The sequence below is a fragment of the Lytechinus variegatus genome, chromosome 7 (assembly GCF_018143015.1).
Source record: "Lytechinus variegatus isolate NC3 chromosome 7, Lvar_3.0, whole genome shotgun sequence".
In the NCBI taxonomy this organism is placed as follows: Eukaryota; Metazoa; Echinodermata; class Echinoidea; order Temnopleuroida; family Toxopneustidae; genus Lytechinus; species Lytechinus variegatus.
Genome location: NC_054746.1, coordinates 6794039 through 6819531, shown reverse-complemented (window position 1 = coordinate 6819531; position 25493 = coordinate 6794039). Strand labels below are relative to the sequence as shown.

Genomic DNA, 25493 nt, shown 5'->3' with positions numbered 1-25493 from the left:
TAGCACAAGTACAACATGCATAATACCATTTGTGGTTTGGATAAACATTAATAATATTTATATAACCTTAGTTAACAAATAATATTTATCTTTCTTCACAAATTGGCATTGATTATCGCTATCCATACCATACAAAAGTGAAAAATAAGATCCTATGCCCGAGAAAATATCTCTCAATGCATTTGATATAAAATCAATATTGGTGTAAATACATTCCTCACGTCAGAAAGATTAGTGCAAGTTGAAAACACAGAGGCTTTTGAAAACGATTATTTCGCAATGAGCTGTCGTTACACACAACTCTGTAAACAACCCGTCGTGTTGCACGCGCGCGCGCGTGAGCTAGTTTCGGAACGGGGATTTCCCCAGCAATATCAACGTACCGCCACTGCAAACTTTTCGGGTGGACGGACAGGAGTTCTATTCGAAATATCGCAATGAAAATGAGCGTGCGCAAATGATAGCTTTACCACAAGGAAACCCCTTTTCTATTTTTAGAACTTGGGTACTGATTTTAGCAGGTCGACATGGAGTTTTGATGAAGGGTGAAATCGACATACTGTCAGAACAAAATTTAGACGTCAGAGTGGAAGGACGTGTTTTTTGAGAGTGCTACAAAAATCGAGAAAATGTGGGATTATATGAAGTGCTGACCAAACTTTTGAACTGTTTAGATTGGAAGTGAGATAATTACTGAGGTTTCATCCGCAAGTTGAATTTATTTATTAATATTGGTGGCATCATAAGGAAAACGAGAAGATTGTATTTAATTCCTATCAGTGAGAATAAACATGAAGTTTCGTGTATCTACCGTCGTGCCCTTAATACTATGGGCTTTTACAATTATTTCGTCTGGTGAGTACACACTTATTTTATCCCTAATTAATTCTAATGAAGCTCAAATCATCTTTCGGCAATAGCAGATTAGCAGGACACAACTATGGTTCATATAAGAATTTTTAAGTTGATTTTTGCTTGATTCATTTCTTGTTCCGAGTATACAATCACGGCATTCAGTCAACATACCCCCCCACCCCGCCCCCGGGGAAGATTTACCTTTGAAGGTATTTCAGGGGTAGTGAGTGGTCCTTGGCTGCGGTCATTATTATCCTATATTGGACCTGTTGGTCAGTTGTCGATGTTGCCACCCCACCCCCCTCCCCCGCTAGTATACTACTTGTGCACCCGAAGCGAGAGGGAATTGGTAATGGTTATATAATAGGCTGTTTTGAAAGCTTTGAAATCAGACAATAAATCTTGGACTCGTATTTTTTTTCAGAGTCTTGCCTCAATTTTTATTTAAAAACAATTCTTTGAACAATCGTTGTAGGCGAGACGAGAACCTGCGTCCAAGAACTCGATTGCGCGATTGGTTTACTGAATAAAGCCACACCGATCGAACTGACCGTTGAGTCGGATATACCGAACGAAATTTTACAACTGAGAACCAAATTTTTGTTATCAACACTGGTTTAAAAAAAAATCCCCAGGCCGTGATGAGTCATGGTAAACTACTGGAAAAGTTCATGCCAATGAATGCGAAGTGCGACAAAGATATGCTTCATTGACCATTGTATGACATGTAGAGTGTATCATACATGAGTGGACGAAGCACGGTTACAAGTGGTTTAGATGATACACATGGTAACAGTTTAATTCATTGAAATGAATTTAATGAAATAAAAAATAACATTTTTTTCATTTCAACAACATCCCAGTCTTATCCGAGAAGGTAATCAATGCTTGGAAACATATATGTTACATATTGCATATTGCGAGATGGATTACGTAGGCCTATACCACCCGCCACTGCATGGCGGATCACGGGGGGGGGGCAAAGTCGCCCCCCCCCTTGAGAGGCACAATGTTAAAACAGAAGTGTGCCCCCCTCCCCAATTAAAAGTGAAGACCATTTTTTTGTTTGCTTGTCAATTTTTTCCGTAGACGAAATGTCATTTTAGGTTGAAAACCTTTTTTGGGGGTGGGGGCTTGTCAATTTTTTCTTGAGAAAATGTGCCCCCCCCGATTGTTCTGGCAATCCTGGACCCGCCCCTCCACCAGCCTAGATTGTTAGTTGTTTGCAAATTGTAATCCTTTATAAAGAAGTGGTGGTGTTGGGATCTGTTCATCAAGACACAAATTAATGAATAATCAATATCACTGCTGTCGTCACTCGTTGATGACAGGAGATCTTCATTCCTCTGTATTGCAATAAAAATGAGATCTCGACGTATACTGATGCTGCAATATCTCCAAGGGGATTTTTTTTATTTCAAACAAGAGCGTTATAGATCACTGTAGTACAGGTGAACAATGATTGGTCAGCGAGTCAGCATCAGCGCACTGCATAGTGGACCGCTTTCAAACATGTAGGCCTATATCTTTATTTTGTATCCACATGGCCAGGTTTTTCTTCATCGGTCTAATGCCAATTCGTCTAATTACCAACTCGTCTAGTATCATTCGGTATACCATCAGTTTGTCCACTATCCACATGGTTCAATTGCCCTTTCGTCTCATAACCTGTTGGTCCAATAGCCATTTAGTCCATATACCATTTGGTCTAATTTGAGAAGGCCAAAGTGTTAATCGGGTGGACATGAATGAAAAGAAAATGGGTATTAGACCAACTGGCTATGGGACAAAATGGTCATTGACGAACTGATAATTGGACGAAGTGATTATTGGACCAAATGGTTGTTAGACGAAATGTTTATGGACGTAATGGCATTAGACTAAATGAAGGTATACCATGCGGTAAGTGAATGAGTTGGCAATAGACGAATCGGCAGTTTACCCATGGCAATTTGTCGGGGCGCGGGCTGTTTCACTATCCCATCCGACTCCAATTTTCCCTACGAAGCCTATTTATATAAACATTCAAAGCTTTTATTCCACGAAAATCATGAACCAGTCTTGAGTTAGTTTTTTTTTTCATTTCGATTTTTAAATAAATCCCACAGAGTCGGATCGGACAATGATAATTGATCGTGTCACAACAGTTGTCACTCATTCATCTTATTCCTTGAATCCATTAATGATATGCAAATGATCAAAAGAAACCTTCTTTGGTATTAAAAAAAGAAAATGCCGTCATTCTTCCCAAGATCACGAATTGTGTGTACTGACAATAGCCCAACTCATGAAAGAAAACGCACGTGTTCGGTTTGTTTACACCGCGACGTCACAGCTGACATTGCGCAATACCCGCTGTCAATGAAATTCCATTGCCCAAGCCCGCTGTTCGATGAGCGCTCACCGCACGTTAATTGATGTAACTTCACAGATTATGTCTTCATCTCACATGTATGTTACCCGGCCCAGGGTAATTAATGGATTCTATGCACAGATCAAACGATATCGCTTTTACAACAGATTACAGTATAAATTTGCGAGGGACATAAGATATCGACAAATGCAAAACTTGTTTTGTTTTGATCAAATCATTTCACTTCGTAAAATTACAAAATTCCACGTTGCATGAACTGCGCAGTATACGGCAGTTACCATCAATTCAACTAGCAACCGAACTTTTAATAGCGACCACTATAATCATGCAAGTCATTTATTCTGGGCGCGATGACTGTGGAGAGTGCCTCCCCCCCCCCCCCATCCAACCGAACGAGTAGGCCGGTTCAGCTATAGTTATAGGCCACAAAGGCAGTTTTTTAAAGATGACGTATTCAAAACTAGAAAGGCATTTTAGGGATTAGACCTCGTGGCTGCATGAAAACCAAAGCGGATTCTCGCACCCCTCCCCCCCCCCATTTCACGCCACACCCCTCTCGTTCTCTCTTAACATACATAAACAGATAAAAGGAAATAATTATCACTTGATTCTGGTATGGTATGAGGTTGCACATACCTTCAGTGTACTTTCAATTAGATTACTACTGAAACTGAGAGCTTTAGTAGGCGAATCTGATTAAATATACGTCATCCTTTCATCTCATAAATATTCAACTGCGACGATGAGAGTAAGAGCATTATTATCGTGACGTCACAATTTAGCGACCATCCCCATGAAGACATATTAATAGCTGATTGACATGGGGGATTTCCCTAAAAAGTTGATATATATGAGTGAGCTACCAGCGAAGCTCAGTAAACGCCTTGTCGGCTCTCTGTGCGGACGCTTCGACATTTTAGCTCTCAAATTTTATATGACTTTCACTCTTTTCAAAATATTACGAGGAATATTGTACTGAACTTCAAGATTCTATTCCACAACTCTGCAGTCTCAGTGAATGATTTCACGATGCGATTGACTCTACAAAAATTGATATATGGGTGGCTGGTGGTGTGTGCATATTTATCAGTTAAACCAGGTATACAAGCAGTGAATTCTATCCATTGGCGGCGGAAGCCAAAAATTTTAGGAGGGGACAACCAAAATTATTTTGACAAGCAAAAAAAAAAAAGGGTCTCAACCCAAACATTTTAGGGGGGACGTAGGAAAATAAATTGACAAGCAAGCAAAAATAAAAAGGTCATCAACAACAAATTTAGGGGGTTTCGTCCCCCCTCCTCAAATTTAGGGGGGACACGTCCCCCCCCCCCCCCCCCCCGCTTCCGCCGCCTATGATTCTATCTATCTGATCCATTCTTTGTCAATTACATACACTTAGACCAGATACTGCATGGTCCTTCGAGATTTGTATACACTTTTCCTCCAGACCGCGCGACCCTCAAATAATATTTACGCCTCTCCTGCAACATTTGTTCTGGTCTTAACATCTCAGAGGGCAGAGGGTTAAAGTTAAGATTGTCATAAAATATTGGTTCAGATTCAGAAAAATATAAAGACAAGGATAAGGGTTCATTTAGTGTTGGAGGTTATAGGTTTTATGTTTGGCACGAGATTTTCCATCGGGGCAATTGTCGCCGGAGCAAATGTCATAGAACCTTAGCTTAGGTCATACAGACAGGCAACTTCTACGATAACGTATTCAAAACGAGAAGAGCAATTTAGGGATAAGACCTCTTCATGGCTGCATTTAATTTCAAATCAATTGGGCCGGGGATTCTCGTTCTTGCATCACCACGCATCACCCCTTTCACGCAACACCCCGCCCCTCCTCTCTCTCCAAATACGTTAAAGGAAATGAATATCACTTGATTCGTCTGGTACATTAATACGAGGCTGCATATACTTTCAGTGTACTTTTTATCAGATTATTACTGAAACTGAGAGTTTTAGTAGGCGAATCTGAATAAATATACACGTACGGCATCCTTTCATCTCATTCATATTCGACTGCGGCGATGGGAGTATGAGCGTTATTATCGTGACGTCACAATTTAGCGATCATCCCCGTGAAGTCATTAATAGCTGATTGAAATGGGGAATTCCCATTCCCTCAAAAGTTGATACGAGTGCAGTGAGCTACCAGCGCAGCTCAGTAAAAGCCTTGTCGGCTCTCCGTGCGGACGCTTCGAAATTGAGCTCTCGAATTTGATATATGACTTGCACTCTTTTCAAAATATTACGAGGAATATTCTACTGAACTTCAAAATCAAGATTCTACTTCACAACTCTACAGTCTCGGTGAATGATTTCACGATGCGATTGACTCTACAAAAATCGATATATGGGTGGCTGGTGGTGTGTGCATATTTATCAGTTAAACCAGGTATATAGGCATATAAAGCAGTGAATCCCCTCCCCTCTTTCTCTCTCTCTCTGTCTCTCTCTGATCCGTTCTTGGTCAAAGAGATACACTCACCTTTTCATTCCACTTTCCCACACTATATTACTCTACTTCTTGCTCTATCATAATGCTCTTAATGCAGCCAATTTCTCTCTTCTTTTTAAAGATACGAAATAGAACTGAAGAACTTCAGGGGAATTAATTTTTCTGTTTTAATATCATTTCTTTAAAAATGGGGGGTACCACTGAGACTACCAGTCTACAATGAGAATGAATGGTGGATAAGTTTGGTCCACTTGTGCATTTCTTAGAATAGCAAAATAAAGCAGAATACCTTTGGCTATGAAAAGGTTTCTAAAAAAATAAATCTGCATTACAATATTTTTAAAATTTTGAATTCTTTACGACATGTATTTTTTTTATTGGTAGCTGATTTAATTCTTATATAGGCAAGTTCTGTGTCAGAATGCTTCTGACGGCTACAACTTGCCTTTTTTTTTGGTCACCCAAAACTTTTATGTCACGTCAGACGAGGCGCGATTTTTGATGTAGGTGCTTTTATGGTTACATAAATTGGGAAAGTCCGTATTATTCCATAAACCAAACATCCGATTTACATAGCTTGGTAATACAATATAAATAAATACATAAGATAGATGAATTTAAATCAATTCGGGAGCTGACTGCTATGAGTGGTCACGGACAGCCAGTAGCTTCTTTATTTCAATTTGACACTTCGCCAAAAACCAGTTTTCTATCCTCGTGGAATACGGGAATTCCCCCGATCTCGCCATCGAGCGGTGCAGTGACTGGATACACCGGAAGCGAGCTAGCTGCTAGCGCGAGCGAGCTGTGCAGCGCAGCGGACCATCCGAAATGCTGCATTGCATTTCTACCCGATACAGTACTGACCCGATTGCTACCCCATAGTCCCCATACCGGCCATGGATCCCATCTTAAAAAAGACGAACAGAAGTACACGTAATGTGTTTGCTTACCTTGTACTGGTGCCGTTTCTTGACGTCTGATTGTGTATTCCATATTTTCCTCTGATTTCCCGAATCGATGTTTCCATTTAAAATCCAATGGCGCTCCCTGGGCCGCTGGTTCTCTTACATAGCAATTAAGTTCGCTGGACTTGTCTCAGGCTTAGACAATATTCAGTGATAATGTTGCTCACCATCACACGAATTTCCATATAGTATGAAAATTATAATGTTATTCTTGAAGTGTAATCCTTTTTTTATCGAGCTGAAATAATAATATAACTAAAACAGTTAAACAGGTTCGGCAGGGAGGAAAAATCAACCGAAGAACCATGTTGAACACCGTACGCGCGCGTCGATAATATCGGGGAATCCCCGTAATCAAGTTTTATTAGTTTTTTATTTTAGACACAACTTCTGTATAATAATGTGATAGGCACGGTATTTTATAAGAAGCTGAGAGAAAGCGACTTAAAATATATTCTCGCACATAGATTTATATATAAAAAAATGTATAATCAATTCAAAAACAAAATGATAGATAGACTTGAAGTTTTTCTTTCAAATCACGATTCCTTACGATTGACAAAAGTCTAACTCAATTAAGACTAGCCAAGACTGAGCGATGTAAAGTTCATGGGAGCACATAATATGCAAGATTTTGTTGGGCGGCCAGGTCAGGCCAGCCAGTCAATCTGCGGTTTCAATTTTGGGGTTCCTGCCAACTCAACTTAGATCGAGATCTACATTTAGTGCATATGATTGGGTGTAATTGTTGCTGGAATTGTTGAAGTTAGCTCCTGAAATATCCACATTGATAGAACATTTCTCAGGTGATGCAATAAGTAATAAGTGGAGCTGAGACGAGAGGACAGGCACTGTTTCGGGTAAATTTCAGCAAAAAATTGCAATTGCTAGACAATAAAGCTTGTATTTTTCACATTTCTGACTTTGCCTTGTTGTATATTCTCCCAGTCACTCTAATGTTCAAAGCCGGCCGGGGCACTGGGCCTAAGGCTTAAGCGTTAAGTGCAGAATAGGCCGGCCTACCGCAAAGTTAAAGGCTGTGCTACTGCTTGATTGCAGCTAATAGATGACAAACATTTACTTGCTTTCCAATTTGTGATTTGCTAAATTGTTGATCCTTGTACGGACACTCTCTTTGAGTGGAATCAACCAATAGCACATCTGATTTATATTACGTTTTTCTACTTTTCACTTGTTGACTGGCAAGCCCCCTGCCCCCCTTTGTATTCCTAGTTTACTTTCTTCTTGAACATATTGTTTTTCAATTAGAAATTAACCCATTTTGTTTTTGTTTTTGCATTTCCAGTTACTGCCAATTACTCTGCCCAATGTGGGAAATTTACATACATGCCCACACTTCAGACATGTTGTGGGGGTCGTGTGCATAGCACTCCTGTGGCACTTGGTATGGAATTCAGATGCTGTAAGTACATTGACTACATATTCTTCGCTTGTTGAAATAAAAGTGTCAAATTAAGAATTTCTTAATTATTAATATGACTGAATTACTATTAGGCATAATATTGAGGAATGTGGTGTACGTCAGAATACCGTCACTTCAATTCAATCTTTGCCCCCCCCCTCTGTCATTTTGTTTGTCAAAAATAAAGTAAGATATTGATTCTTTACAATGTAGATACTGAGTGTATGTATTCAATAAATTGAGACAATGTCAAAGATTACTTAGGAGATAATAGCAACAGTTGCACCAAAGTCATTTTAAACATTACACTTAGTTAAACCAACAAATTAGCTAGTTATACTATGTTCACACTTATCAAGTAAATAATATGTGAGATTAGACATTTTTTTAATTAAATTTTGAATTTCAAAGAATGCTATGTTGATTTTCTTTTTTTAATCTTTGCTAGGTGGAGATGATCTCTACCCTATGGACAACTCCTGGCAATGTTGCGGCAACAAAAAGATGGAGTTGAGGGAAGATGCAGTCTGTTGCAACAATGAAATCATCAACTCCACCACCCATGAGTGCTGCGGTGATCGGCGCACATCTCAACTCCAACATCCAAAACAACAAGGTAGTGTCGCTGACAGTTCCATTCTTTTTCCACTTCTCTTGCACACAGGACTATCCGACATGGACAGAAGACAAATCTTTCATCAATCTTCTATAGCAACTGCAATCTACCCTGCACCTTTACGACATCTACAACTTGATCCATTAAAATGAATAGCAACTTAAAATTTTGTACTTGTTTGCTAGCAGACTGGAATAACAAACCAACTATTCAAAATCAATTTCTTGAGAAGTCAAAACAACAATCCAAAGTATGTATCACATAACTGACCAAAGCAACTTTATAAATAGCTACTAACTTTTTTTCTTCAATGTAAGTGCTCTTGCAGTATCTTTTTATGCAAGCACTGTTGCACATGATAATAGTTATCATTGTCATTGTTATTATTATCATTACTTCATATGCTTCTGAAACAGTGACTTGCAACAGAGACATCTGAACTGTCACTTACTTAGATCTGTCAACATAAAATTTAATAATACCACCATTGGATATTTTTATTATGGAAAATGGGATGGATAATATTCAATTGTCAGATTCCAATTTGATTTTATCACTCCCTTTTTTTTATTCTTTGTCACCAAAGGACATGAATGTTGCGGCACATCGTACTATGAGAAAGAAAGGCAAACATGCTGTAGTCAAGATAGCTATTCTCCCCACGTCGCTGACGGAGTCGGCTCGTGCTGTGGGTCGCATACCTACGATGCCTCCTCCGAGATCTGCTGCCCTCTACCAACAGGGGGCATGGAATCCCATGTTGTTGGAGAGTATGGTGTGCTGCTTCGAGAGACTGAGTGTTGCGGGGCTGGCTGGATTAATAAGACCACCCATATATGTTGCCAGGTGGGTGCATGCATAAGGATCTGAATTTTAGTACTTTTTAGGGCTTTTTCATGTAGGAAAAATCAAATACAGTAGGCTCTGCTAAAGTCAACCTTCCATCAGCCGAATAATCTCCTAAGTCATTTTTAAGACGATGTTATGCGAACACGTGCTATCTTCGAAGTTGAATTTTGCCTAGTGAAACAGATTTTTACAATCCCGAAAGATTTCACGTAATCCGGCAAATTCACCTGTACTATCCTACGTTTTGTAAGGAAGTGTCCATTTGTAACATTGTTTTGTTTGAATCTTTACCACAGGGTGAAGCGCATCCACGAGGTTATGGCCCTGCAAGTTGCCATGGCAACCAACCGTATGACCCGACCAGGCAAGTGGAATGTGGGGGCAGCCTGCACGACATCCAAGATGGAAAGACGGAATGTTGCCGTGGGAATCTCATCAACCCAAACGATGAGCCTTGCTGTAATGATCCGGCTCTCCTGCAGAAATCTCCATTCTCTTGCTGTGGATATAGTTATGGAAGAGAGATCTACGACCCTACCCGGTCGTCGTGCGTCAGAGGCATTAGAACAGAGTACCCCGAGGTGAAAGGTCAATACAACCTATGGGGACTGTGTGATGGGTCAAGGTATGCCAGCACACTCCACATCTGCTGTGGTGGGCACCTGTCATCCAAATTTGAGGATTCGCGCTGCTGTGGTTCAAGTAAGTCCTTTCTTATCTGAAATACAGTTGTTTCAGAAAATAATAAAGTGATTAGAAATACCTCAGAATACATTAGAAATTATATGCTGATGTCTATAGTATTTGTAATCAGGAAATGTCATCACAAATTACTTACTCCTGGAAATTCAAGATTCATATGTAGTAGGTAGTATGGATCATTAAATAAAGAATGAATCTTTGTTTGCCACATGCAAATGAGATATTTTGGAACCAATCGATAGGAAACCCTTGAATGCTGTCGGCATATTGATATTGGAGTCTGGATAATATACATGTGCATGTAAGATTGGCTTGTTTTAATAGCATATGATCACAAAAATTGCATCTCGTGCCTCTTTGTTTCCCCTGTAGAATCTTACAGATACAAAGAGCAATTCTGTATTGATGGAAGCATCGTTGTGGATAAAATAACCTCCAATGCAGAAATCTGTACCACTTCTGGCCGGGAGATGGATCTACAGTATGATCCAGAGACCCAGACCTGTTGCAGGGAATCGTGGGAGTTCCAGTATTGGAGGGTCTTCAACAGTACAGAGGGGGAGTGCTGCTTACTCTCGCAGACCGAGGTTGTATTCACTGATCCGATGTCAGAAACGTGCTGCAAAGGTGAGCTTCAGGCTGACAGAGCGATGGAGTGTATTAAAGACCTCTGGTGATGATGGTGTTGATGGAAGAGGTGATGGTGATAGTGGTAGTGGTGATGGTGGTGATGATGAGGAGGAGGATGGTGATGATGATGAGGATGGTGATGATGGTGATGATGATGATGCTGGTGATGATGATGATGGTGGTGGTGGTGATGATGATGATGATGATGATGGTGGTGGTGGTGGTGGTGGTGGTGGTGATGATGATGATGATAGTGATAGAGGTGATGTGGTGGTGATGATGATGATGATGATGTTGGTGGTGGTGGTGATGATGATGATGATGATGATAATGATAGTGATAGAGGTGATGTGGTGATGATGATGATGTTGGTGATGGGGATGATGATGATAATGATAGTGATAGAGGTGATGTGGTGATGATGATGATGTTGGTGATGGGGATGATGATGATAATGATAGTGATAGTGGTGATGTGGTGATTATGAGGAGGGAGGGGGAAGAGGATGATGATGGTGGTGAGTACGATGCCAAGATTTACCTTTCATCTCATTTTATATCATCCCAGCCGGAGAACATCAGAAGGTACATCCAGTCCCACGCGGTGAGGGAGAATGCTGCGGACCGGAAATGATTGTCCAAGGAAAGCAACTTTGCGACGACGCAATGCAAGAAGTGGTTGACATCCCTGAAAACAGAACCCACGATAAAGTCTGCGTCCCATTAGATCGGGAGCATAATAACATACGCCAGACTTATGACAGCAACAGGGAGGTATGTGAAAACCATTATACTTTATATAACCCGTCTAAAGGCACCCACGGGATACAAGGGAAAATAGTGATAATTATGAACAGGTTGTCTTTATAGAGAGGTTCCTTCAATATAATATGATGATGATGATGATGCACAGCATTTGTATAGCGCCATATATCTGTCAAAGACATTCAAAGGTGCATTGGAGGAGCCAGCCAATATGGGAATTATATTCAAGGGAAACCAAATTTGTAGTCATTATCTCAAGACAGGTTGTCCATTCTATGCAAGTGGGTACTGAAGAAGATTTGACTGTGCTATCTGTAGGCCTACTTTGTTGAGAATGCATGGCTTCTCGCATAATTTGTATCCTCATGCAGGCAATAGCGTGAGAAAAATTTGGTATGATTTGAATACAAAGAGCATGATTGGCGAGAAATAATGCAATGCACAGGTACTCACACTGAGAACGATTTACAATAATGATCAACATTCTATTTTTTTCAAGAGTTTAGTATCAGCATGCATCCCATTTGCCTTGCTACAGTTGGAACAATTTTGAAAAAATACACTTCACCGTTCATGCGTGTATGGCATTGTATTTAAAATTGTAGTCTATCAGCACTTTTAACTAATGATTTCCTCCGTTTCCACATTTTCCTCCAGTTTTGTTCCGATGATGGTGAGATCATTCCCAGAGCTGAAGGCAAGGACCTCTGTGGGGGGCAGATCTATGACACCGACACCCACGGCTGCTGCGGATCACGTATCTATAGACTCGTCACTCAGCAGTGTTGTGAGTCCAGTGTTCAGCCTAGGGTAAATGATGAAGGGCTCCCTCTAGAATGCTGCGGACTACAGGCCTACCATTCCGTCACATCCACCTGTTTCTATGGAAGCGTAATTGATGGCATCCCCCACATCAATGCAAGGTACGCATTGTTTATTTTTAAGAGAAGATCGGCCATTAGAAAAAAAAGGATAATAATAATATGTTCCATTTATATAGCACAGCTACTATAATTGCATATACTCTACTGCGCTTGATACTTGGTATCATATTATTCCCCCAACTGTAGCTGAGCCGCCTTATAGGCACTAAAGCATTCAAGGAATAAATCCCACCGGATACCCATTCATCTCACCTGGGTCAAGTGCAGCACAATGTGGGTAAATTTCTTGCTGAAGGAAAACACGCCATGGCTGGGATTCAAACCCACGTCCCTTTGATTGAAAGACGAGAGTCGTAACCACTAGACCATGATGCCCCAACATCATATTAATAGGCATTGATAGAATAAAATTTATATTTGGATAAAAGAGGAACCAAGAAGTGTAGCAAGTTTGTTCCAAAATTTCCCCTATTTTGGATGGGTGTTTCATCAAGCTGATCAATTGAGGTTTTAAAAGCACGACTTGGATGGAAGCGGTTCTCCATCATGTTTGTGTGTGTGTGCCTTTTTTTGTTTTGTTTTTAGTTTTCGTCCTGTCTTGTCTAAGTGATTGTGTGTTCACACACTCCTGAATTCTGGTTTGTTTTATCTACTTCAGATACGCCATACTTACCTATTCCCTTAAATGCCATTCGATCGCCACGCTCGAATACACCCGGCAAAAATTTCTCCTATAAAAGGAGAAAAAGTCTGCAACGCAGACTAGAGCCCCGCACGACAAGGAGGGAAACCCCGCCCTATACTATAAGTACCTTGCGTGCGTGGCTCACTTCCTCTTTCTTTTGCCGGCGCCCGAACCTAACGGTTGTGTGGCGCTTACGCTCAGTTAGAGTTTCTATACACCCAAACAGTATAAGACTTTTCCCAAAAGTAGACAGAGGTCTCAGAACCCACGTCTCGGGACAAAAAGTAGACAGAGGTCTCAGAACCCACGTCTCATTACAAAAGTAGACAGAGGTCTCAGAACCCACGTCTCATAACAAAAAGTAGACAGAGGTCTCAGAACCCACGTCTCATTACAAAAGTAGACAGAGGTCTCAGAACCCACGTCTCATCACAGAAGTAGGCAGAGGTCTCGGTACCCACGCCTCATCCGATCCCACAGCCATAACCAGACGGAGGTACGTTTCAGGCCCCACGTCTATATTATCCACCATAATGAGCCAAACAACTGGATCGAAAGACTCTCCCCGTCAGGGCCCCAATCAAGCCAGTAATAACACTTCCCAGAACAATACGAAAGAGGATGGAGCTATGAAAGATGATGGAGGAAAGAAAACCCCCAATATAGCCAGGTCTAAACGAGGTGCAGGGTTCAAAATCCCCCTCAAAGGAAAAGTCAAGACCCCCTCCCAGGCCAAACCCAAGGGGAAGACAGCTAAAACCCCTACTCCGGACGAATTAACCCTCGGGACGTCCGTCACCTTACTGGGAAAGATACCGAAGGTTAAGGGGGCCGAGTTTTCTATGGACGACTCGGATAAATTCGAGACGATTCCCGTCACCAAGAAAGCGAAGATGGGGAATCAGGGAAGGATGTAAAAACGGGTTTTCATCCCCCTGACGACACGGACATTGCCTCGGCGGCATGGTTCATGAAGATGTTCCAGGCGGCGCAAAAATGTATGAACTTGTCGAATCAGCCGATTGCAGGCGACACCAGCGCCCCTACCAGATCAGCGGCGCAGACCAAAACTCTGCCCGACAGCCCAGGCGCCCCGACGCCGGACGGGCCGCTGAGGCGTGACGGAGTACCGGCGAAGCGGCCACGGCCAGGACAACGGGACATTGAAAGCCGTACTCGGGGGAGAAGCCCGAGTACCTGTCATGCTCCCTCTATTGATATAAATGAGGATGATTCAAACTCTGAATATGGCTACCATCGGCCCATAGCATCCCGCAAGCGAAAATGGGCAGACTCTTTGCTGTCTCAACTTTCCACTTCAGGATCAGAGAGACAGAGCATTGCTAGCGGTCGTTATGAGAAGGAGGGGGTTTCAGTGATTAGTGAGGGTTTTTCTTCAGCTATTTTTGCTTCCAGCCCCAGCTCTCGCCATGATAGCGTAGAAAGCAAGCCTGTTTCGGCTGCAGATTTGATTACGAAATACTGCCCCCAGCTTAAGGCAGATACTACCGACTCAGAGGAATCTAAGCCTATTTTCTGTCTCGATTCGGAGCTTGGGAGACAATCTGTCAACTCAGCTGCGGTGAAGCTTGACAAACCCTTCTCATCCTGCCTGAATTACCTTAATGACAGGGGAAGGGACTTACGTCCTACCAACAGAGTGGTTAAGAAGCACTTTCGCTTTGGGGAACGAGACTTTAAGCACGCTTTCAAGACTCCCACAGTCCCAGATGCAGCCTTTTGTGTTGGTGATGCTAAGGCTAAGAGATCGCGCTACTCTAATCAGAATCCACTCGGGTCACGTAGATTTAAGCGTATGGAGAGTCAGTTGACCTCTATTGACCAGGCAGCCAGGGCATCTATGCGCCTAGCAACCTATCACACATATCTTTTGACAGCCTTTCGGGAATCTGAGAGACTAGGTATCTCCCCAGAGGATCGCAGAGACATATGGGAGTGTGTTATGAAGATTGCAGAATACCAGTTTGAACAGGCGTCGAGAACGGCCATACTTTGCACGAGAGCAAGACGTTCACAGGTCATTGACCTACTTCAGATTGAAAAAAATGCTACTCGACTACTCGAAAGACTGCCAGCCTGGGGGGATGACCTTTTCAGTGGTCGTTTTCAGGAAGTTTTAGAATCTTCCATCTCTGCCTCTTCCACGGCTGATAAGACAGTGTACAGGTTGTCTTCACATTCTTATGGCCAACGTTCCTCCTCACGTCAGCAGGCCTCTGGGCCGAGTAACCAGCAACCGCAGGACCCCCCACAACGCGAGGTCAGGGATAGGAGCCCCCAGACCAATCAAAGGACCCCTACACCCTTTCGGGGTCGACGCAGATTGTCCCGCGGTTCTCAGTACCCCCTAAACACTTGTGACTCCTTGGCCGGACCGTTTTCCCCAGACTTACACGCCCCCGTAGGAGGAAGGCTCATTTTCTTTGCAAAAAATTGGAGCCTCATAACAAGAGACAAATTAATTCTCAGGATAGTGTGGGAGGGATATCGGGTCGAGATCGACCCAGATTATCGGGATGCGTTCGCACAATTAACCAAACCTCTGCCCTCCCCCACTCTCTCGAAACGAGAGAGGCTCTTTTAAGGGAAATCAACGAACTGGAGAGAAAGCGTGCAATTTCCAAGGTGCCCTCCAGCCGAAAGATTGTTTTGTCAAATGTCTTCCTTATTCGGAAACGGTCCGGAAAATTCAGGATGATCCTGAATCTAAAGAAACTAAACAGGTTCATCGAAAACAAGTCATTCAAGATGGAATGCCTCTCCAAGATCCTGCCCCTGCTTCGCCCCCACGAGTGGGCGGCATCTATAGACTTATCGGACGCGTATCTTCACGTTCCAATAGCAAGGTCCTCTCAGCATCTCCTAGGTTTCGCAATAGGAGGGGACACTTACCAGTACCAGGCCCTCCCTTTCGGCCTTCGCTCTGCTCCTCGCATCTTTACAAGGCTCGTCAGGGTAATTGCTGCAGAGCTAAGAAGAAGAGGGGAAAAATTTTTTTGCTATCTGGACGATTGGTTGATCCTCGCCCCCTCAGAACAAACCCTTCTCAGACACTTGAAGGTCACAATCGCGTTAACGTCAAATTTAGGCCTTCTCATAAACTGGGAAAAATCAAGATTGACTCCAACTCAGACTCCGGATTTCCTTGGAGCATTTATAGACATCCCGAGTCAGGTGGCAGCCCCCCTTCCCCTCCGGGTTCAGAGAATGAGAGCAGTCGCGGAGCAACTCCTGTCCAGTCGTCTCTCGACTGCGAAGACTTGGCAGATTTTTCTGGGACTCTTAGCAAGCTTAGTGAATACAGTTCCCCCTTGCAGACTGAGGATGAATTTTCACATAAACGGTTTGGAGATGATTGCGGTGCAGTTAGCCCTCCAACACTTTGCATCCGAGATAGTGGAAAAGTGTGTCCTGATAAAGTCAGACAACCAGACGGTGGTAACATATCACATAGCAGACTTCTTATCGAGGGGGCGCTATCTCCCCTCGGAATGGATGCTCCACGAGGCTGTGGCCAGGGAGATATTCAATCATTTCGGCAACCCACAGATAGATCTATTTGCCTCAACACTACCAGGGACCCAGCACTACTACCCCGAGCCCAACAAACTGAGGCTCACACTGTGGCCCATTACAGGGCAGCAGCAATCAAGGCTGGACTTTCTGAACGGGCTGCCAATTTCTCAGCAGAACGTTTACGGTCTTCCACACGATCAACCTACGACTCCAGACTCAGTCACTATGTGAGATGGTGTCGGCAGGCTAAGACTAATCCATGCAGGGCATCTGTAGGTGAGATTGCTGAATTTTTTATATCTTTGTATGACAAGAATTTGGCATGTAATACTATTCGGGGTTACAGGTCTGCCATAGCTGTCCTACACGAAGGCTTTGACAATGGTGAATCTGTTTCCTCGTCTATTTTTCTGTAAACATAATGCATCTTTGCGGGATTTAACCATAAAAACTGTTTTCCTTCTGGCAGCGGCTTCTGGTCAGAGGCGTAGCTCTATCCATGCTCTTACCACAGCTCCTGGGCATATTCGTTGGGAGAAAAACAAGATTAGACTTATTCCTCATGGCCGTTTTCTTGCTAAGATCCAACGGGAGTCCTCTCTCCCTCTTGAAATTGTTCTACCATCCATAAGTTCCTTTTCTTCAGTTAGGGAGAATAGATTTTGGTGCCCGGTAAGAGCATTAAAGAGAAATTCCAGTAGTTGCAGTAAACACTGATTTCATGAGACAGTCTGTAAAACAAGGCTTAATTGTCAGTATATCACCGAGGATCTAGATCTGGTACAGTTACATTAACTGAACTTTGTGAAATCTTGAAATCTACGCTGAAAAATGTTCACACAGAAGATCACCAACACAGATAAGCGCACGTGGGACAATTTATAATTATTGCTTAGGGCGTCGGGCCCGACGCCCTACCCGATTCCTGTGCTTATTTGCTGATTTCTCAGCAATTTCACAATTTCTTCCAGAATTCTTTGGCACATGCGTTTTATTTATACAAACAGACACTTTGGTGGTCATTTCATTGGATTCTGTACGAACTCATTTTGATATCGTTACCAAAACTAGCATTTACCTTTAAAATGGTATCTTGATAAGACTAAACAATTTCGTGCTTCCGATCAACTTTTTGTTAGTTTCATTCCCCTCACAGGGCTGTCTCGCCGGATACTATCTCTCGTTGGATTGTGGAGGCAGTGAAATCTGCTGGTGATCCAGTCATCATTCACCAGAAAGTTAGAGCCCATGACACAAGAGGATTGGCTGCTTCCTGGGCCTTATTCAAGGGCGTACCCATGGAGGATATAATGAAAGCGGCATATTGGTCCAACGCTAATACATTCACATCCTGCTACCTCTCGGATGTCCTCGGTGATGAATCCAAGTTTGCGAGGGCCACCCTGTCCGGTCCCCATCGCTAATCCAAGGTATGAGTTTAACTTTACAAGCTTGTCATTAGTATCTTGTATAATAGAATTGATCTGTAGGGCCTCTTGGCTTTGACCTTTGGCCTGACCACCTCCCATAGTTGTTTCCGTGGGAATCTGGCATTTAAGGGAATAGGTAAGTATGGCGTATCTGAAGTAGATTATGTTGTTCAGTAGTGAACACCATATCTACGAAGTAGCCATACTTACCTATGCTACCCTCCCACCTCCCCTCTTTCTGTATCTGAGGTTCGTTTGCCTAAGAAAGAGGAAGTGAGCCACGCACGCAAGGTACTTATAGTATAGGGCGGGGTTTCCCTCCTTGTCGTGCGGGGCTCTAGTCTGCGTTGCAGACTTTTTCTCCTTTTATAGGAGAAATTTTTGCCGGGTGTATTCGAGCATGGCGATCGAATGGCATTTAAGGGAATAGGTAAGTATGGCTACTTCGTAGATATGGTGTTCACTACTGAACAACATAATTCACCAGGGATATGATATCATGTTAATTGTCACATAGTGAGTAGGCATAAAAAGCTTGACCCCATTAATGTTCTTTTTCATTGTACAAACCCTTTTAATTTACGATTTGAATTTCACTGATCAAAGATATACTTTGATTAACTGTTTATTGCAGGGAACCCATACTAACAAGCTTTGCTTTCCAGTAGGTTCCCTTTTTTCATTTCTGTATATTATATTTTTGTGTTTTGCCTTACATTGTAACTTATATCGAATTTGAGAATGAATAAGAAATAACTGCAATCAATCAATCATTGTGACTTTGTCACGATAGAGTAAAAAGTCCAGCTGAATTATTTTAAAAATATTTTCTATGATCTGGCACAGATTGTGTGGATCAGAGTTGTACGATAACAGCCGATACGACTGCGTTAACGGCGGAGAGCTTGTACCACAAGAAGCTGGCCCTCACATCAGACTATGTGGAAGGACGAGAGAGGTCTATGATAAGAGAGATCAGGAATGCTGTGGAGAACATCTTATTGGTCGGGGACAAACCTGTTGCCATGGAAACCAATATCAAACACCAGGTGAGAAAAGAGGAGTAGATTTTAATCAATGCCTTTAAAAAAAAAATTGGTGAAGGTTCATTAATATTTTGTTATAGTGGAGTTTCATCAAAAATTATAATCTCACTAAAGTGTAACCCTCTTTAAATCTTCTTTTCATCTGTTGTTTCTTTGTGAAACTTAGAATTTTGCATGTGAGGGTAATTAGTGCCCCATTTCAGCCATGTTTTCTTATATTTACGTTAGAGTCCTACGTATGCTCTACTCAAAGATTGCATTCCTAAAGCTACAAAAAATCACTTTTCATTCCAGGGACATCATTGAGAGAAGGCCAGTGCTGTGGAGCAATTGGTTTTAATCCCTCGACTCACAGTTGCTGCATGGGCTCCCTCACCCCTACCAGTGGAATGGAAGATCCCGCTTGCTGCCTGGATCGGGCATACGACCGATCCGAACTGAACATCACATGCTGTGGTGGGAAGCTTAGTAGGAAGGCGGAGGAGGAGACGGAATGCTCGATGGCCGATGGAGTGGTTCACAGACTGGACGAGATTGTGTGTAATGGTGTTAGACACCCAGCTGGACAGGGACAGTGCTGCGGATCCGACCTCTACGACCCGACAACGGAACTGTGCTGTGATGGGTTCAGGTGAGAATTCTTCTTTTACAGTTGCTTCAGATATCTGGAGAGCATTTAATACATGTTTGTCATCTGACAACCTCCCTTGATGTTGGCCAATAGCACAGATATCCGACTATTACTATGGTAACTGTTTGATAAAACATCCGACAAGTCCTTTGAAACACCCTCCTGAATTAGAAAAATATAGTGTTTGATAAGTATACAAATATGATATTTATGTCCCAGGGACAGTCTAAGTTCAATAGTATTATAATGATAAAACAATAATACAAAACATTTATAGGGCGCTTAATACGGGCGTTTCTAAGCGCACTGTGTTCTGAATTTAACTTTACATGGGGAAAAAAATGGGCATATTAACACAAGGTGAGACAAAAATCATTAAGAGACAAAAAAAAAATTCTAACAGATAATAAAATCAATCCTTGATAAAAATACCTCATCCCCACTTCCCAAGCATACAATGGGTTAAGGATAGGGTAGGGTTAAATGTCTTGTTCTTCCTCCTGTTCTCACCGACTGTTGTAAAGATTCATTCGTTATTACTGTCATGTGTGTTCCTTATCATACTTTTTTATAGATATGAAGCAGAAGAGAACAGCGTTTGCTGTGGGAATAAGCCATACCAGACTAATGGGAGTCACTTATGCTGTAACGGAACCCTCCGCACACAGGCAGAAGGGAAGGAGTGTTGTAACCGTGCTGCCTTCTACCCTTCCTCTCACCAGTGCTTCTCAACAGGAGGACAGGATATCATCATCCAGCTCCTGGATGACCATACATCATCTGCTACAGATGCATTCTGCATCGAGGGGTCCTACGACCCGACCAACCAGACCTGCTGTGACGGCCTCCTCTACAATGGCCTCAGGGAGTGCTGCGGCAACCGAGTGATCGAAGCGCCCTCTGACGAAATCTGTTGCAACGGTGCCATCCAGCGGAAGATATACGGTGAGGAATCCCAGTGCTGCCCATCGGGTCAGATCATGCATCAGTCGCTAAGGTGCAACCCGTACCATTCTGAATTTGGTCATCAGCTTTGTAATGATACCGAGTTCTTCCCGCTAACCCAGGGATGCTGTGCGGGCAGGGTCTATTCTCTGAGCGATGCCCAGTGTAGAGATGACAAGGTCTTCTTACTGTGTGGTGAAGACTTCTACTCTCCAGATGAACAGACTTGCTGTAATGGTTCCCTGACTGATATCCCCAATGGACAATGCTGTCAGAATACTGCCTTTGACCCGACATCCAAGATCTGTTGCCAAGGGTATGTGCGTCGCATCCGCAGAGGTAGAAACCAGTGCTGTGGTGCATTAGCGTTTGACATCAACAAAGAGATGTGCTGCGCATCGGGACCTACCAGAAAACCCCGTACAGAACGAAGATTTCAGAAGATGGACAACGGTAACTGCTGTAAGCGAGGTCTTCAACCAAACTTTACAACGGGATACTGTGATGGTAAGTAATCTTTGAGTGATGCAGGTAACTTTTCTGAAGGCAAACCGTGTTGGTACACAGAAATCTGTTCAATTTGGGAGCTATTTGAATTAGAAGAGGTATATAATAATCTACTTGGTCTTAAAATGGCTTTGACTAGGGCAAATATTTAACTTGTGGAAGGACGAATGAAGCAAGCTTGCATATATTCCTTGGTTTAGCTATTTAAAAAAGGGTTTTTTTGTCTTCAAACCAAATCATTCAAAATCTCCCTCCTAATGTAGATTCATAGTTCTGTGTTACATTTATGTAAGGATGAATGGTTTATGTCATATTCAATATAAATTGTTGTAGTACCATATTCTAAATATGTAAACTCAAGCTATTGATATACATATACACATATATGGATAAGAGATTCAAATGCTAACACAAAACCTTTTGGGGGGCATCATACGGATGCACTGTTTTTCTGTGAAATCACGACTTGACTTGTGGTAACAAAATAAATGGGCATAGTACCATAGAACAAAAACAATGATTTCAAAATAATTTTCTTTCAGCCATTCCATTGGTGTGTATGGGTCTTGAACGTGGAGGTTTGTGGAAGGAAGCATCTGACGATTGCGGCAAGGATTTCACCTTCAGTTTCATCGCCCGGCATATCGACACCAACGACACCCACACCGCCATCCAGCTCGACGTCGTCCACCATATCCTACCTCACAACGGCAATCTCAAGTTGAACACCCTGATTCTACCAGCGGACACAGAGTGCAGGAAGTTGAAAGAGGGGGAGAGATACATAGTCCTCTCCTCAGGAAATGTAGAAGGTACTTCTCTTTGGCTGACCAAGCAAGATTTCTTGGGAAACTACCAAACAAGAATCATTAACAGGTTACATCTCAGAAGCTGTATTTAATCTTTAAATTTTTTTTTCAAGACTACTAAGTAAACTGTACCAGTTGAAAATATTGTGTATTTCTATTATCGATTTGTTGTTTTTACCGATGTAGCTCATTTTGAGCCCAAAATATCAAGAAAGGAAGATGCGAAAGAATGAAAAAAAAAGAAAAAGAGATTGGTTTTACTTTAGCAGTAAGGAATCATGAATTTCATGTGCTAGTATGGATTGAAGAGAATTGTTAGGGTCAAGTAAGGTTGTTGAATTCCGACTATATTTGCACATTAAGCGAGAAAAAGGGTATAATATTTATGCCCTTTTTTTATTTTAATGTAAATTGTATGCCTCAAAGAGGTGTCTGTACATACTGAATATAACTATTTATTTCATTGTGTAAGTTCGTATTTAATATTGGATGTGAATGGTCTACATTATTTCTTCTTATGTTTGCAATATATTTGTGTAATATGTTGACCTACATGTACATGTATATTGATTGTCTAGCTACCAAGAATTAATTGATACAAATATTAGAGATGGCAACAATTATATGCATTGCCGATATGGTATGTTAATTACGAGGTCATTAGGAGCAAGCAGAAAATGCTGATTTTGTTTGCAGGATAGGCAACTATGGGATACAATTTGTATCAAAATTGTATTGACATATCTACTTCTTGAATTCCTTTCACCATATGTTTTTTACTTGCTTTATAATGGTTATGTTTAGCATCCATGATGCTTTCCATTTTATATTTTTCTGATAATTTTAAATATGGATGTATATTTTTACTTTTTTCTTCATCTACCGTCATAATTATATATTTGATTTTGTAGGGAATATTATATCTATTATTTCAAAACAGGACCAAATCTTTAGTGAGTGAATATATGAGAATGGTCAAAACCTCAAAGCTTAAATATTATCATGAATGTTGCTAATCAAACATTTTCCACTTCTTAGAAATTAACAGTACCGATATACTTATCATTAGGAAACTATCTGTCTAGATCAATATTAGAAATCTGATTTCAACAATTATCTCCAGAATGTGAGAGTGTAATTATGTAAATGTAATCTTCAAATGTTTTGAACTTTTGAATACAATTATTTATTTTACTATTTTGACATTTTCATTTTCTCAGAACTTTACAGTACTGTTATCGTTAGGAAACTATATTTCTAGCTTGATATTAGAAATCTGATTTTTACATCTATCTCTAGAATGCAAGAGTGGAATTTTGTAAATGTAAATTTCAAGAGATCTGACCCTCTTATTCAATGAAACGCTCAATAATGGAATAAAGCACAAAAATTGAATGAATATCAGTTCACTGCAGAGTACAAGTACTATTCAAATGTTGTTAATACAAATATTTCTTGTAGCTATTCTTTCATTATAGATAACAATTGACGAGATTCATGTGTTGAGGAATTGTATAATGAAAAAAAATGTATTAAAAATAAGAAAGCTTTGTCAAGTTTTGTATAGAGTACTAGAAATAACTAAAAGGAAAGAATAATTTTCTAGGATTAATGGCTGTTAGAAGCATTGGCGGTGGAAGCCAAAAAATTTAGGGGGGTCCACCTGAAATTTTGTGATGGTCACAGGTGAAAAAAATTGACAAGCAAAAAAAAAATCAACCTCAAATTCAAGGGGCGACCTGTCCCACCCCCGCTTCCCCCGCCTATGTTTAGAAGCAGTTTTTTTTTATTCTGTACATGTGTGATAGAGTTTAATGTGCTGTAGGAATAATGTATGAAATTTACCAATAGTCCAGGAATACAAAAGATAGTGACATTTGTGAATTAAACTTTGCTATACTAAGTAATTTTTTTTTTTAATGTAAGTGTATCATGTAATGAAATGGAAGATAATGTTCCATGTAGGCCATTTTATGTAGATTAAATGTTGAATAATCACGGCCCAGTAGCATTTACTGGATAAAGCTCATCATTGATGCTAAAGTATTTTGCATTTTCCTTGCCAATTAGGGCCAAGGTGAGTGTTACATAAAGCTGTTCATAAGTGTAGAGAGACTTTAAGAACGACTGGTGAACCTTTCTTGTGGTAAATGATATTGACCATTACTCGTTGGTATTTAGCACGTACTGAAGGCTCACCAGTCGTTCTTAAAAGTCGCTCTTAACTTTCAAACACCTTTGTGAAATGGTCCCCTGTACCATAAAACTTAGCTATTGATAGTAGGGTTGGTTTTTACGATTGATTTCATTGATTATTGTGTATGATCAATCATAAAAAACAGCCCTACAATCAATCGCTGAGCTTAACATTGCAGGGCCCTGAATGCATTTTATAATGTCTACTTATTTTTGAAATATCATTGACCTTGCATGAGCTGGTAAGCTGACACTAGTCAGGTATTGTAACAAGATAACTTTCATCTTTGGCTCTTTTACTCTGTAACCCATTTAAATGTGATTTTGTTCAAATTGAAGCTTAACCCCTTGCCTCTTGGAAATGTTTGATCCCTGTATGAAACCTATGGGAATCAGAGGATCTAGTAGTCAGTGGGTCAATTCCTTGGTTCCCACGGTTTGCCATTGGTGAGGTTGACTGCAAAGATATTCTATGAGAGCAGGTGTTAATATACCTTGTTTCCTGAATATGTAATTATTAAGATAGATTTGTCATTGATAAGGTATAGTTAAAGATGTCCTATGCAGTATTATCAAGATATCCTACGAAGTATGATTATTAAGATATCCTATAAAATATGATTATTAAGATACCCTATGAAGACAACCTTCCTTGTTTCCCTGAATATGTCATATTGAAGTTATTGCCTTTTTCCAATCATCACCTTTGATCCTGTGTATTCAAAGTATTAATATGCTCAATGCCAGAAAGCCACTTTGATGAAAATGTACTTAAGTTCAACATAATTGCACCTGAACTTTAATGATTAGATTAAATGTTGAAATTAAATGAATTGTTTGCTTTTGTCATTCATATTGTGTAGCATGAGACGTGAGTGCATTTGTTTTGAAAGGATAGGGGAGTAACGCTGATGGCAATTAGTTTTTTATAAAAGCAGAAAAAATTCTAGAAAAGGTTTGACCAAGATCCATGGAAGAAGAAGAGATATACTTCTCAAGTGTTTACTTTCATTGTGATGTTATACGATGAGAAGCTGTCCCTACATGTATGTCATGTAATGTAATTTCAATTCCAATCTTTTAATGGTTGATATTGTTCCCCACCGAAGTGGGTATATCCCGGGAGGGAGGGGGGGGGGGGCAGTCAAATATATTGCTGTACACACATGTGACAA

The 25493-nt window shown here is 41.1% G+C and overlaps 2 protein-coding genes across 9 annotated transcripts; both read left to right on the top strand.

Annotated features, from left to right (window-relative positions):
- The first annotated feature begins 531 nt into the window (after window positions 1-531).
- Window positions 532-25131, top strand: LOC121418311. Of its 5 annotated transcripts, none has more exons than XM_041612105.1 (12): window positions 532-855; window positions 7971-8087; window positions 8536-8703; window positions 9290-9549; window positions 9849-10254; window positions 10627-10881; window positions 11452-11657; window positions 12306-12571; window positions 19031-19233; window positions 19525-19861; window positions 20436-21313; window positions 21856-25131. In XM_041612105.1, exons 1-12 carry the CDS (start codon window positions 792-794, stop codon window positions 22212-22214), a joined length of 3519 nt encoding a protein of 1172 aa, XP_041468039.1. In that variant the 5' UTR covers window positions 532-791; the 3' UTR covers window positions 22215-25131. The 5 variants fall into 5 exon arrangements, with proteins under 5 accessions (XP_041468039.1, XP_041468037.1, XP_041468036.1 ...); XM_041612103.1 differs by lacking the exon at window positions 532-855 and adding an exon at window positions 2821-4328; XM_041612102.1 differs by lacking the exon at window positions 532-855 and adding an exon at window positions 4579-5633.
- Window positions 13572-18655, top strand: LOC121418312. Of its 4 annotated transcripts, none has more exons than XM_041612109.1 (2): window positions 13572-17030; window positions 17911-18655. In XM_041612109.1, exons 1-2 carry the CDS (start codon window positions 15992-15994, stop codon window positions 17955-17957), a joined length of 1086 nt encoding a protein of 361 aa, XP_041468043.1. In that variant the 5' UTR covers window positions 13572-15991; the 3' UTR covers window positions 17958-18655. The 4 variants fall into 2 exon arrangements, 2 of the variants coding, with proteins under 2 accessions (XP_041468043.1, XP_041468042.1); XR_005970448.1 differs by having other exon boundaries at window positions 17894-18655.
- Window positions 25132-25493: the final 362 nt, after the last annotated feature.